General features: G+C 49.3%; 2 protein-coding genes across 2 annotated transcripts; one reads left to right on the forward strand and one right to left on the reverse strand.

Moving 5' to 3' along the window:
* Window positions 1-532: 532 nt before the first annotated feature.
* LOC127316062 (probable aldo-keto reductase 1) lies at window positions 533-5,830 on the forward strand. Its single transcript, XM_071823888.1, has 8 exons — window positions 533-986; window positions 2,859-2,917; window positions 3,989-4,057; window positions 4,142-4,336; window positions 4,429-4,601; window positions 4,714-4,807; window positions 4,892-5,045; window positions 5,467-5,830. Exons 1-8 carry the CDS (start codon window positions 533-535, stop codon window positions 5,640-5,642), a joined length of 1,374 nt encoding a protein of 457 aa, XP_071679989.1. The 3' UTR covers window positions 5,643-5,830.
* A 1,323-nt stretch (window positions 5,831-7,153) lies between these two features.
* Window positions 7,154-9,540, reverse strand: LOC127317587 (pentatricopeptide repeat-containing protein OGR1, mitochondrial). Its single transcript, XM_051348154.2, has 2 exons — window positions 7,575-9,540; window positions 7,154-7,492 (listed from the first exon to the last, which is right to left on the reverse strand). The coding sequence occupies exon 1, from the start codon at window positions 9,446-9,448 to the stop codon at window positions 7,658-7,660; it is 1,791 nt and encodes a 596-aa protein (XP_051204114.1). The 5' UTR covers window positions 9,449-9,540; the 3' UTR covers window positions 7,154-7,492; window positions 7,575-7,657.
* Window positions 9,541-15,652: the final 6,112 nt, after the last annotated feature.

Raw genomic sequence — 15,652 nt, forward strand, 5'->3', positions numbered from 1 at the left:
ACATCAACATTGGTGCGAATCTCAATGTACCAAAATAATGGTACAAAAATTGTTCAATAGTCAAAAAAATTTAGAAGTTCCACAGAGAGCCAAGATTCTACCGTTTGGCATGCGAACTAAAGTGCATGGGGGGTAAAGCTAGCTAGGCAGTTGCAGAGCTAGCTAGGCATTCTAATTACTGAGCCTCTTCTTTCTCTCACCGGGCCTCTCCTACCTCCTCTCCGACGGAGTAGGCGGCCGGAGATGGAGGGGAGATGGCGCCGGAGTAGGTAGGTTTCGTAGGTTTAGCGGCAGCTTGCCGGTAGTGGGCCAGTTGCCCGGTAGTGGAAGCGACGGGCGAGATCTGGCCGCCTGGATCTCACCTGCTTTAGGGTTGATCTGCTTTCTTCTTCTTCTCCGGTGGTCGGAGGAGAGAGGGGAGCGGGAGACCGACGCTTCCTTCAATAAAGCATCGGCGGACTTCTTCCTGCTGCAGCGCGGAAGCGGCGGGCGCCATCTTCTCCTGGCCGGCCTTGGAGGCGAGGGGGAAAGGATGCGCCTGCCGGGGAACAACGACGACATCGAGCTCTTGGCCGACCGTGGAGGCGAGGAGGAGCACAACCACGTCGTCGCCATCCTCTCTGCATCTTGGAGGGTGTATCTCTGCTGCTTCTGGTATGGAGGTAGCACATCGGTGTTGTTCCTCTCGGCTGGCCATGGAGGCGAGGGCGATGACGGCATGGATGTTGCTGCTCTCCCGTGCTCGAAGCGGCGCCACAAGCGTGTGCCCAAGAGGTGCTATGGAGCTGCGTCCTCTTCGTCGACGTTGTTGCTGACACGGTTTTCTTCCAGGGAAGCTCACCAACGAGGGACACATGCCGGCGTCACCGCCCCGCCCCTGCTTCTTATGGCCGATTGGCAGCCCTTCTCCTGGAGAACTGACTTCCCAAGGACCAAGTTGTCCAAGGGGAAGAGCCACCATTTCCGCCACGACGCTGGGCCGACTGGTTCGTCCTCGGCGCCGGTGTTCGTTCGGCGGAGCAACTCGATGGCGATTTCCTTTTGCGGTGCAGAGCATCAAGGACCCGATCGCTTTTTTCAATCTTTTTACAAGGCCGTATCTGTAATATTTCTTGCCTTATCCAGAAATCCCCTGAACCGTAGGGGCCTTTCTGCAATTTATACCCACCGCCTGTTCAATACTAGCAGCTTCTAGGGTCTTTGGACCCTACCCCTGTTCAAAAAAGAAAGTGCATCGGTCCAATCTAGATAGGCATGCTAAGAAAAAGCTCGATGTGAACAAGCCGTTGCTCAGCCATGTGTGCGTGGACAGGCACAGCAGTGGTGATGTGCTGGCTTAGGGTATCTCCAGCTGCACGACGCAAACGACGTTGATCGATTTGCGTTCGCAGTGACCGAAAATTCGTCTGGTACCACATCCAGTGGGGCGATGCATAATGATCGGGCCATCCGCGACGACGCAAACCTGGCCCAAATATGCGTCAGGTTTGCATCTCCGCGGACGCAGCAATCGTCCGCTCGGTCCTCGTACGGCCCGCCTGGGAGGGACACAGCTGTTTCATCTTCCGTTGTATTACTTACGGGCGGCGCGCTGCAGCTTTTCCAAGGCCACGTTAATGGCGCGCCTCGGCTTGCATGAGCATGCGCAACTGGGCGGCGTCGCAGTGGCAGAACATTGAAGGCGATATGGCTTCCGAGCCTCTTAAAGGGACGCTGCCAGCGCCCATTTCCCCGACCACACCATTGCCACAGCCAATACAATCCACTCCATCGACGCCATGGGGAAGAAATGCTGGCCCTTCCGCAAGAGCAAGAACGACCGTAGTTGCCGCAGCCTGCCCTATCACCTCCACCGCCGGCGTACCAGCTTCCATGGCCGACGCCGGAGATCATCGACCTCGTCAGCAACGACGACCAGTAGGCAGTACCTAGGTTTTTTGATGGCGTTTTTATGTTTTTTATTAATGTAAACTATGACTTTAATGAATGAGAAAAAAAATTATGCGTCGTCCCGCTGGAGCCACTCCACCGCAAAACGATGCTCGAACGATTTCGACTATTTCGGACATCCCGTCTGTTTGGACGTCCCAAATGAGTCGCCCCGCTGGACATGCCCTTAGGCTGCGTGGGACAAGCCGCTGAACGGGAAACGTGGAGGCAACGCGTGAGCCAGGACGTGGAACGCGGTCCAAAAAACCGAGGAGCGCTCGTCTCGTCTAAACCGGTTGTAGCTACAACCGGATGACATAGAGTTTTCCTAACTATTATTGCAATCATAGTAGGCGGGAAAGAAATTTTGATCAACGCATGTGCACATGCAATCCCTACTTTTGCTATGTCATGTTTCGATTTAACCAAGTGCATGTGTGATCAAATCGGCAATGGTGTGTCGGTTCTGGTGGGCTCAGCAAAAGAATGAGAACAAAGTACATTGGCTAAGTTGGGAAACTTTGACACTACAAAAAAAGGAGGGTGGCTTGGGGTATAAGGATATGTATGAATTCAATAGGGCCATGTTATCTAAGCAGGCGTGGCGCATACTCGCCAATCCAAGCTTATTGTGTGCCCGAGTTCTCAAGGCGAGATACTTCCCTGATGGAGACTTGCTCATAGCAATACCTGCAAATGTCATTTCCTATACCTGGCGTAGCATATTGAAGGGTGTAGCTTTGTCGAAGGATGGTATTTGATGAGGACATCCCAACAATCAACACCACACCGACCAACAATGGACCTATCACAAGAAGTCGTGCGAAACAAATTAGTGACCAGGTGAACGCTAACTTAATTTATTCATATAACCTCAACCTTGATGATACAACTATGCTTTCATTTACTTTATTACTGGTTGAATTCAGGAACAAGGTTGAAGGAAGCCAACAACATTAAAAACAAAGTTATCAACAACAAGTTTCAAGTAAATCTGATGCTGTCAAAATTTCCTCTGAACTTTCGACTGTTCCCGCACCCACATGGATGAGAGGCGGGGCCTTTGGGGTATACCAACAGAACTTACATCAAATTTACTTTCCAAAAAAAAAAAAAACTCACATCATTTGAAGTTATGTAGGCCAAGTTCTGACTGTTTTGGTGAGAGGTGTACAAGCTGTCAAAAGTTCGTGAAGTTCCGAGGAGCTCTCCATTAACTCCCCAAGTTAACTGCTTATTCTCCCAAGGAAGTCATGCAAATGCTGAGTTATTTGCAACCCTTTCACACCTATCTAAGGGGGGTTGTCCCAGCTATAAAACCCCATCTCCCTGATCTTTTTAGAGACCTTTTACCATACCATTCAGCTACAAGCTTATGCAGCAAGACTGCTCTAGATCTGAGAGATCCTTACTACCTTTGCTCTTGTGCGTTCATTCGGATTCGCAAGAAGGAGCCTCTGGTCCCCCCTATCTCGTGCTCTACGGTTCCGGCCATTTTGTATGGGTTAGTCCCGACTTGTGGTTGTGCGATTGTTCGGACAGCGGGTTGAAGTTCTTGTAGCTTCGATCAGCCATCCCCAACGTACCAGTTGCATCCAACGTTGGCAGGTTAAAGCTAGTTACCCTCGGCTGCTTGCAGCTGCTTATCCTCCCCAATTTGATCATACAAGGTGAAGATCGGGCCTCAATCGAGCGTGAACTCCTCCAACAGGCTCGTGCCTATTATCTGGCTTCAGAGCTTTCATTTACATGGTAGGATCTGCTATCTTGTTATCATTCCTTGCCAGCTGGACAGTGGCGTTGTGTTTCGCTGATGACAGATCAAATCTTGCATCAGGTGGGGAGTCATCTAGCTACTTCCACACTGCAATAACACCGCACTTCCGCATGTATATATCGCCCAGATAATGAAAACACATAAACATTGTGTTGTGGAGTTTTATACACAAACAGATGGAGATATAGAGTGACACTACTTTTAGCATCTTTGACAAACATGTCAACACATTGAGGTTCCCTCTCAGATCTTTGACCTGATTTGATTCCCTCCATGTGGCAGAGAGCAAGCTTATCACTAACGTGCTTCAGCTTCACTCTTTCATCTGGAAGTAAAGGTGGGTCTCAGACGGTACATCTAAAAATCTACTCTGTCCCTGTCTAAGATGCTCCCAAGTTGAGCTACACTATATGCTCACTCTTCACTACTCGTCAGCGACGTTATGGAGGAAACCCCAGTGATTCCTCGCGTCCGGCTCCGCACCCAGGGGCTGGAGGTGAGTCGATCAATCAATCATCTTCCCTTCTCTTTCAGTGTTGCTCTCACGCGCACCGAATAGACACCACCGTTGACCACATCGACCTCTACTATCAGCACCGGATAGACACCACCGTCCCCATAGAGGACACGGTCTGGCGCCTGTTCTTCATCTTGTTCATTGTGTAAACGATTGCTTGATTGGTGCGGTTGCTCACTGCAAGTCTGCAACTCTTGTACTGAAGATGGGTGAGCTGAAGAAGCTCGTGGAAGAAGGGAAGGTCAAGTACATTGGGCTATCCGAGGCGAGCCCCAACACCATCAGGCGTGCTCACACCGTGCACCCGATCTCCGCGGTGCAGATGGAGTGGTCCCTCTGGGCTCGCGACATTGAGCCTGAGATTGTGCCGCTCTGCAGGTGAATTCTGCATTGCAAATTCTACTTCCTAGCTTCCATAAATGACTGATAGTCCTGAATGATTTCATTGATTGTGTAAATAAACTGATTCTTCTGCTCTATGTACCCCCAGAGAATTGGGGATTGGAATTGTTCCTTACAGCCCGATTGGCCGCGGGTTTTTCGGTGGAAGAGTCACAGAACAAGTGACCGCTGAATCTAATCTGGTACCAATACAGCCAGTTGCTTGATCTGCAGCAGTCAGTTCTTTTCAGTTACTTAGGCTTGACCCCTTTTTTTTTCCTTTGCAGAAAGGGCATCCACGGTTTTCAGCAGAAAATCTGGTGAAGAACAAGCATCTGTACTTGAAAATGGAAGAACTAGCTAAGAAACACCACTGCAGCCCTGCTCAGCTAGCTTTAGCTTGGGTTCTGCATCAAGGGGATGATGTGGTTCCCATACCAGGTTAATGTTATGAACCCTTCGCATGTAATTGACAGCACATAGTGTTAAACATGTAGGGTGATATTATTGAGTTCTCAATGGCCATAGTAGGTCAAAACTGAATATATGCTTGCATGTGCTTTTTGATAGAAGTGAGTGTAGATGACACAAAGAGAGAGACATCTCGACTGCAATCCAAGCTTTCTCAGTGATGGTGGTCTTTTGCTCTACAGTATGCATGCCATGGTGTTAATTTTGAACTAACATTGAACTGAACTGTAAAATGTTTTGATACCTCCGAACATGGCCTAGTTTATCAACAAAGAGAACTCTCGTGTTTATTTTCACTTCCAAGTTTCAATCCCCAATCCTCAGTAGGCAAGTCCATATTTCCAGTAGACTGGCATTTAATCACTGACAGATATGCTATGCAATTTCTCAGGGACAACCAAGATCAAGAATCTGGAATCCAACATTGACTCCTTGAAGGTAGAGCTCACAGAAGATGACCTGAAAGAAATTAACAATCAGATACGTGAAGAAGATGTGGCCGGTGGAAGGAGTTATACTTCCTTTGCCCATGCCACCTGGAACTATGCAGACACACCAAAGAAGTAATACTACAAAAGATTTGACAGACAGTGATACATGAGAACAAAATGGTGCAGCATGTACCTTGTTAACGTTCCAAGCTATATAATGTAGTGCAAATAAGAAAAGTGCATTGTCTACAGGAACCATGTAAAATTATCTCTGCTGCTCGTATAACAGAAGACTGAGGCTGTAAGGAATACTTTGGCTCACAAGTTCCTCTTGAGTGAAAAAAATTTAAAATGTTTGAGAAAGTTTGCATGGTACAAACATGAAATATGTAAGAAAGATTGAACAGATAGAATAGCAGTGCCTGAATATAGGGGTGGGGGCAGATTGCTTAAAATTTTACCCTGACATGGCAGCACATATCTCAAACAAGCATCGAGTAGTAAATGGTTCTGCCGGACATTTGTCACTGTAAAATTTGTGCAGCATAGACAGTAAACTATGAAATCACAAAACGTTATCAGGTTTACTCTCATGAACACGATCCTTGTGCACATCTGACACCGTCAGCTCCACATGCTTTTGGTTCTCTTCCATAAGTAGAGGAGCTGCAGTAGCTTTCACAGACAGATGATTTCAGTCCAGTCCAATGACATATGACCCAAATTTCATTTAACACACTTTTATTATTTAATCCATCAAAGAGCCATCAGCCACTTGCATTAAGTTTTGCAGGCTTGCAGCCCACCTGAAAGTGTTATGCTGTATATATTTCTTCAAAACTGAACTTACACAAGGACCGCCTGCACTGGATAACCAGCAACTCTGGTGAGAATAGGTAAGTTCACAATGAAATGACTAAACCAGTGTTGATTATAGAAAATGCTAACCAGGTTGGTTAAGAGCCATTGATGAGCTCTAAGATCTAACAACCCAATAGATACCTGCCACTGACTCCATGTGAATGTCTTTGAAGGCCTGCCTGTTGCACTGTTTCCAGACAATCGATACTCCAGAAGAAGAGCAGGAGCATGGTACACCAGAGGCTTTTGTATCGACTCCAAATATTGAAGCTCTGAGTATGAACATCTTTTTTCTTATAATTCATTTCATTATTGCAGAAATGCCAAACTGATCTTGAGCTCAGCTGGACCCTTTATCTGAACCTTCCAAACGCTCTAAGATCGCTGCAACAACCTGTATTGACTATTGAGGGCTGTATAAGGTAAGATGGAATTGTGTATTCCCCTTTACTTTTCCTTGCGACATGAAGTAACATTCTGACAACGGCCGAACCTAAACCTGTCACTGTTATTGTGCAGCCATCTCTCTCTTTACCTTTACATGTTTTCTCTCTCTTTACCTTTACATGTTTTCTTCGATTCTAATATGCAGCGATCTTTGACGCTCTAAGATTCTAATATGTCTGTAACAACCTCAAGTTAATTGATTCCATTTAGAATACTATGGTCTTGTGACTGCAAGTATGAGAGTTTGCAGGAGCATCTTATTATGAAGATTCAAAAATATTTTCTAACAAATAGTTACATCCACAAAGGTTACACGATTTGATACCAGATGAAGTCAATGATATATATTATTATAAATAAGAAGTCATGAGTATAATCTATCATGGTACTGCAAGCTCGTTTGGAGAAACTAAAAGCAATGTAAAAGAAATTTCTCCACAAATACACAATTTTCTCTCAACTCCCAGGAAGGAAAAAATATCATGAGCCCAATCCCACGCAGACCTGGAAATTCTCGCTAATACCATACTAGCATAATGCTAGTGCGAACTATCACCCGCCTGAACCTTATAGGTGCAAATAACCGTTCTGTGACCATGCACCTGGATGGATTAACCACGGAGAAAAGTTCAAGCTCATGGGGTTGGCTTCAGTTGCATGATTCTTCTCAGATGGAAACTGAATGACACGAATATGCACTAGTAAGCTGGGTTGTATGAAGCTATCTGCTGAAAAACTTGTGATGTGCTATTGTGCTAACCTTGTGAAGTCAGTGGCTCATTATACCACAAAAGTCTGTCACCCTTTTTGGCCTATATTTAGATGGTCCAGTATGCCAGTATTTCACCAGTAATCTCTGCAAGAGCAGTGCCCATCTTCAAACTGATGGAATCTTGCTCTATCCCGAATGACAATCACCCGTCCATAAGCTTTAGAGATGAGCTTTGCCACTACATGACAGTCCCCACATATTCGGAGGTTTTTTATCACCCGCAGGGTCTCCCCAGGTGGCGTAGCAATCAAGCCAAATGCAATGGCCAGCTTTTCGCTATGATAGCACAATGCATTCTGCTTCTCTTCCTCCCCAATGTCATGAAGCACATTGTCTGTCTCTGGCTCATATCCCAACTCACCTATTCTTGACACAATTCCCTCTAGTGCTTTGTATATCTCCTGCCACCTAGGGTGATCTCTGTCACCATTAATAAACTTATGCATTACACCACCTATCTCAGTGTAACTGAAGCCAGGTACTTTCTGCACATCATTGCTTCGCATTGTATCACGAACTCGATCAACATCTGCCCACCGCGCCTTGGACGCATAAACATTAGAGAGGAGCACATAGTCACCGTCAACGTTTGAACCAAGCTCAGCAAGCTTTGTGGCAGCTAACTCCGCGAGCTCAACATCACCATGCTTCTTGGACGCACCCAGCAATGTCTGCCAGAGGACGATGTCTGGTGGAAACGGCATAGACTTGATGGTATCATACGCCTCAGCCAGGCGGCCTGCACGGCCAAGAAGGTCCACAACAGCGCCATAGTGCCTCACATTAGGAGGAACCCTCATGCCATGAAAAACCCTGAGGCCATCGTCCACAAGCCCAGCATGGTTACACCCGCCCAACACGGCTATGTATGTCACTTCGTCCGGCTCGATAGATGTCGGCATTTCATCAAACAGCCTCAGTGCATCCGCCCCATGGCCATGCATGGAAACAGCTTGTATTGCGGTGTTGTACGACACAAGCGTCCGGTCTTCTCGTCTGATGGAGTGGAACACTTGTAGCGCCGGGCCGAGCGAACAGCACTTGGAGTACATGTCAATAAGCGCGTTGCAAACACGAACGTTGCCGCTGACACCGATTTTACGGGCGAACTCGTGCACATACAACCCGTCCTGCAACGAGCCAATCTGTGCACACGCAGAAAGCGCCGCGACGATGGTTAACTCATTGGGTGCCTCCCTTGGCGGCAACTCGTGGAAGCTCCCTGCCAGTCTGTGGAACAGCGCCAGCGCGAGGGTCGGTTCAGTGCCCTGAGCCAGCCCAGCAAGCAACGAGTTCCATGAGGCCACGTCCCGCACAATCATTTCATCGAACACCTTCCGCGCGGACCCGAGGTCGCCGCACTTGGCATAGGAGTCGACGAGCGTGGTCATGAGCCGGACGTCGGGTGTGCATCCGAGGCGCACGACGAGCGCGTGGAGCTGGAGGGTGGCGGTGCCGTCGGAGCACCGTGCGGATGCCTTGAGCGCGAAGGAGAGGGAGAGCGCGTCGAGGCGGGGAGGCGGCGGGGACGGCGAGGGGAGGAGGCGGCCGGCGAGGAGGAGGAGGGAGCGCGCCGGGTGGGGAGAGGCGGCGAGGCCTCGGAGGGCGGCGTTGAAGTCGTTGGTGGCGGGAGACGGGAGCGAGCGGAGGAGGAGGAGGGCGTGCGGTAGCGCCTCCGGGTGCGCGGAGAGCGCGAGGCGGTCGAGGAAGCGCGCGCGGAGGAAGGTGTCGGAGTGGAGGCGGCCGGAGGTGAGGAGGCGCGCGTGGAACTGCTTGTACTGTGAGAGCGTGGTCAGGCGCGGGAGGAAGGATTCCAGGTGCTGCGCCGCCGCCGCCGCTGCTGCCGCCGGCGGGGGTGGCATTTGTGGCTGGACAGGTTCAGCGCAGATGTGGATGGCGCCAATGATTCGGCTGCTTTCGCTGGACCTGCTTGAAATGTTGGACTGGATTTTCTGTTTTCTGCCTTCTTGGGCTTGCGTCGAGGAATACAGACTACCACTCTTCGCACATTTTAGCACTTTTTTTTTAGAACGAAACCCTTTGGGCTTTTTTTTTTTTGAGAAACCACATCATATCATTAGTCAAACCTTGGAGAGTACAACAAACGGTGGCCAAATCTGGAAAGATCCAGAAGAGCATACACAGGAAAATTGCACAAAGACCCCTAAAAAAGATAAAATTTCAAAGAAAGCCCTGCAGGTCCTTGAGCACATACAGATCAAGTCCAGTCGCCGCCACCGACGGCACCACCGCCGGAGAAGAAGACGGACATACCTCACTCCCAACTCAGAGGAGATACCATCGGAGTCAAGCTCCTTTGTGGACCTCAAAAGCCGTCCGCTGCAAGCAGCAGAACCATCATCTTTGGGGCTCGTCGGCCGGGGAGGAACCCCGTCACTCCTCAGAGCTTGGCATCGCCGCATCCCGTCGAAAGCATCGAGGAAGAACGCCGGAACCACAGCCTTCAAGCCTCGCGACCCGCTCCAGTGCAGCACCCCTCTGGACGAAGCCGGCCCACGCCGCCGACCAACTCCAAGACGCTTTCCACCTGATTCCCGACTGGATCCGGAGCCAATCCACCACGGGAGCAGCAGATCAGGGGGGAACAAAATACCTCCGCGACCTCGCCGTAGCTGCGCCGACGCCATCGCCAGGTAGAGAAGCTCGCACGCCTTGACGGAGGATCAAGGCCACAAGCACTTTATTCGCCGCCGCCGATACATCGACGGCACGCATCCCTAATCCACACCTATTTACACGCCGAGGTCAAAGATCCGGGGTCCCCCCCCCTCTCCCGCCGCCGAAGCGGCCGACGGAGAGAAGAGGAACCCGCGGCCTCGCCGGCGGTAAGAGGGGGAAAGTTTTTCGCCTCCGGGTCGCCTCCCTTAGTACTGTAGAGATAAGGGAGAGGAGAGGGAGCACCACTTAAACCCTTTAGGCTTTCGCTCCTGTCTCTACCATATATTTTCCATAGGCACCTTTCTGCGTTTCTTTTTTCTCTCTGTGGTCAGTTTTTTTCAAAGCAAACCTTACTGGCGGTTATTTATTTACTAATTGAGAAAAGAGCTACATCACTTATTGCAAGTGGCAAAATGAAATTTGGGGGACCGGTTTTGTTGTGGCTATACTTTATGGGTGTACCATCGACAGTGCCTAGATCCGGCAAACCTTCATGACCCATAGACGATGATGGTGGCGTATGACCCATCGGGCGGCCTAGTTGCTATATAGATCAAGATGGATGAAGTCCAGCCCAGGAACAAGGAGCCGGATCCACTGACCAACTCTAGAAGTCGGATCCGGCCTGGCCCATCAGGTGTAGCCGGATCTAGTACGGCGTATAAGGAAAGGCGGATCCTTGATGTGTACGACAATGTAATATTCCGTAGTTAGGTGACTTGTATTCTGGCCAGGACTTTCCGTGTAAACCCTAGATCTTAGCGCCTTTATAAGCCGAATTCCGGGAGCCCTAGAGGCACAACCGCAACTCATTGTAACAACGCGAAAGCATCCAGATAATTCCAGACAAGCAGCACTAGACTCTGTCATCGTGCAGGTGTTCCGAAGCTAGGTAAATCGTGTACCACCGTTCCAAGGACTCTCCGTCCAATGGCCCCTACTTTTTCTCCCCTCGTGAGGATCCCTCCTCCGAGGTACCGTCGAATAGGAAACGACAGGTTTCCTTCGAACTACAAGCAAATTTTGCCAATTCATGCGCCACCCGTTAGCCTCTCTTGGACAATGTTTAGAAATAAATACCATTTATTGTGCTAGCCTTCTAGAAACATTCCACCAAACCTATTGTATTTGTATATGGACTTCACACCTAGAATCAATTCGAGTGAATCCGACTCAATTGATACTCGATTGCATCCAATGATCTCTAAGTACTCCAGTCCCTTTAGTAGGGCAAATGTCTCCGTAGTCGCCGCATCAAAAACATTCAGCAATAGACAATAGGATCCTCACATCACCTTGTGGCACATGTACCATCACTATGAAATGAAGCATCAATATTAAGTTTAAATGTTCCTGCCAAAGGCTTAACCCAAGATACTTCCTCCTCTTTTGCATTCGGTCGAGCTGCACCAAAATTTGTAGTCAGTGAATTGATTGCATGTGCTTATTTGGAGGGTTTTGCAACATATGCTCCTTTCACGAACTCACGAAGTTGCCTCCAAATACACAAGCATCCAACCGCAATAATTTATTGAAACCCCAAGTTTTCGAGAACATGCGATTTCTTGCAGCGCCGGAAGGACTTCATCTTGAGCTTGAGTTTGGCAAGAGTACGACTAATTCATCCACGAGATCTGATCTCGTTACCACTTTGGATCTTCAAGGGTAAAATTTTCCATCTATCTCGTTGCTTTAATTTAGTAGATTAGATCTTGGCTTTTTTCGGATTGGATCTTGGTTTTGTTCGTTCTAGCGGTAGATTTTTTTCTATGCTACGAACCCACCATGGTGGTTCTGCCTTCTATTCCCTCGAGCACGACGACGGTGGCCCTTACAACTTCTCCATCTTCCCTAACCTTCATGTTGAATCTTGTACCTCTGGTTGTAAGGAACCTCTAACCCTTGATGTTGTAGCTCCCCTGATCTTTCGACTTCCTCCAAATCCTCAGTGGTGACATGTTCTAGATGTAGCCTCCCAATATTATCCATGCACGATCTAGCTATTTATTGATGCAAACCTTCAATGATTTCGCAAGATTCTGTGTCAAAGTCTATCCTCAATAGGATGGTCGAGCTCGGCAAGAGTGGGTAAGCTATAATAACAATATATTTAGAGAAATCCTAATGCAGAAGGATGTCAATGACGTGCTTGAATTCCATGGGATCATAGTGACACGTCTTAAGTTGCACGACCACCTCAGGAAGTGGAGAATGAGGTGGAACAAAATATGGAGGATTGGAGAGCAACGTGGCATCAGGTTATGCAATGACAATACATGCTTTCAGATCAATGATGACAAGAAGCTGAGGCAGCATCTCATGCTAAGATAACATGGCACTGTTTTTGTTTCACTAGTTTATAACCTACATATTGATCTGTACTAACACACTGATTTCTCAATGTTAGGCCTGTCCTAAGCATGTTGACTTGGTGAACAAGCCCATAGTGATATGTTGTCGTTGCCTATTCGACGGTACCTCGGAGGAGGGATCCTCACGAGGGGGAGAAGAAGTAGGGGCATTGGGCGGAGAGTCTTCAGGACGGTGGTACGCGATTTACCCAACTCTGAAACACATGCACGATGACAGGGCCTACTGCTGCTTGTTTGGAATTATCTGGGCGCTTTCGCTTTGTTACAATGAGTTGTGGTTGTGCCTCTCGGGATCCCGGGATCCAACTTATAAAGGCGCCAGGATCTAAGGTTTACACGGAGAGTCCTAGCCGGAATACAAGTCACCTAACTACGGAACATTACATTGTCGTGCACGTCAAGGATCCACCTTTCCTTATACGACGTACTAAATCCGGCTACCCCTGATGGGCTAGGCCGAATCCAACTTCCATACTTGGTCGGTGGATCTGGCTCCTTGTTCCTGGGCTGGACTTCATCCATCTTGATCTACAACAACTGGGCCGCCCGATGGTCCATACGCCACCATCACCGTCTATGGGCCACCCGGGCTTGCCGGATCTAGGCACTGTCGATGGTACACCCATGAAGTATATCCACAACAGTAGCCCCCAGAGTTCTCCGAGATTCACCTCTTGTTTCCGCCTTGCTCGAATCATCTTTGCTTCCGACAATTCTCTCGGTAACATGGGGAAACTTGAAGAACTCCAACTTGATGATTCTTCCCTTTCCAGCTTGCATGCCGGAAAGATCCTTCATCCTGCGCGACTTCATCCATCGACCTCATTTTTACAACGAGTCTCTGGGTTACTCCCCTGCAGAGATAACGGTTCGTCGTTTTAAATTCTTACCAGGAACCTTGAAAGGTTCAAACGGTTCCGCCAATCTTGGCGCCATTTTCGGGTAATTTGAACGGTAACTTATCCTTAGCCATTCTTACTGCTAGGGTTTTCGACGCGTGTCCATCATCCAACGGTGCGACGCTTGCGTTCCGACCACAGGATGTGGAGCACGAATCTCACCCTGCGCCAATAAATATCCCCCACCACACACACCTAATCACCTCATTCTCCCCCATTTCACCTCTCACTCGAGCGTCGCCACCGAGCTCCAGCTTCCGCCGTGCCGGAGTCTGCCGGAACTTCACCGAAGCCAGCGCCGCCGCGTCGTGTTCATCATGTTCTTATCCTCGGCGAGCCACCGCAGCAAATACCTCGTCGCCGGCATCTCCGACCACCGCGGAAACCATCTCCGGTAAGCCTTCAACTCGAGATTTTTCATCGGCGTTGGTAGAGACGACTAGTGTGTAGCAGTAGTTCCAACTAAGTTAGTTCACTTGCAATTTGTAGATGTCTTCCTCTACTCTGCCTCCATCGCAGATGGAACCCATCGCGGCAATGCCTATCTCCTTCGCCCCTCCGCCATTCAGCCCTGTCCAGCTGGATCCTACTAAGGGATCCACCAAGAACATCGAGGGGACGTCTGCTAATCCGAAAGACTTAGTCGGATCAAAGAAGATGGAAAAGAAGGTGGAGGAGGTCGCCACCAAGAAGTCGAAGGCCCGATCTCGCGAAGGTGAGGTTAAGGGGCAATGGTAGCCCTGCACCACCACAGAGGACGAGCTTCGCAGCCTCGAGGCGGAGAGCTTTCGACAACCTGGATACTGGCGAATGATTCCGGGTGCCCTGATCCCGGCGCCCAAAGCCGGAGAATGGGTGCTGACCAAGGCGTTGGTCGAGTGTGGGTTCTCGTTGCCTCCGAGTGACTTCTTCAAAGAAATCCTCAAGACGTATAGCCTGCAACCTCACAACATATCGCCCAACAGCATCCTCGCCATCGCCAACCACGTCACCCTGTGTGAGGGTCATCTCCGGGTAACACCTGAGTTGCCCTTGTTTCAATATTTCTTCACCGTCAAGAAGGAGACGGTCCCGTGGACTTTGTCGCTTGCCACCTGCGGGAGCATCATCTTCAAGATCCACCCCGGCCACGTCTACCCCACACGGATCGTCATGAATCCATCAGGTACTGGTCCGGGGGATTCTTCTACGTGAAGGATGTCTCAGATCCGTCCAGCCCGAAGACGCTGCCAGATTTCAAGGACGGGTCCGCCAGTGAGACCCCCGCCTGGACGAACTATCCTCACCTCTCTGAGTCACCTCAGTTGACTAGGGCGGTAAGGCGGATCTGCAAGCTGACGGAATCAGGCTTGTCGGGGAACGACCTGACGTTGTCATGGTTCACCAAGCAACATCGGGATCGTCTGATGTATGAATACATCGGTCGCGATGACACCATGCGCGCCTCCAAGGACAACCTCTCCTCCGACGCCCTGGACAAGTGGATCTGGGTAATGATCAAGATTCCGCATGACATTCGCTCTCACGTGTGCAATCTTGACATGCACACGGGTGGCACCGGCATCGTGGTAAGTCTTCCGACTAGTCATCACTTCCCTTTTTGTACCTACGAATTTGTCTAAGGACTTTATCTTTGCATGTTCAGCTCGAAGCCCTCGAAGAGACGTATCTCGGAACTCTGACCCGGGTTCCGCACTCCGGCAACACAAACCCGGAGGCCGCGTCTGACATGGAAGCTCCTGAGGCCCCTGCTCCTGCCAAACGGAAGAGAGGCGCAGCCTTCGGCCAGGCGTCAAAACATGCGCGCGAGGCTCCCAACGCCATGGCCACTAAGAAGGCCGAGAAAGAGAAACAACGCCTCAAGGAAATCGATACCAGCAGAGGCTCTCAAGCCAACATCGAGCAGTTCTTCCTTAAATCTGGGTAAGTACTTAACTTCCAACTTACTTCATTTTTGCAACTTAACTCAAAATCTGCTAAGTGTTATGCTCTTTCTTGTCATGCAGGAAAAGTACCGGAAGCAAGCCTTGTTGCAGATATGCCCAAGAGGCAATAATAAATTGGTTATTATATATCTTTGTGTTTATGATAAATGTTTGCATACCATGCTATAATT

The sequence above is a fragment of the Lolium perenne genome, chromosome 7, assembly GCF_019359855.2.
Source record: "Lolium perenne isolate Kyuss_39 chromosome 7, Kyuss_2.0, whole genome shotgun sequence".
In the NCBI taxonomy this organism is placed as follows: domain Eukaryota; kingdom Viridiplantae; phylum Streptophyta; class Magnoliopsida; order Poales; family Poaceae; genus Lolium; species Lolium perenne.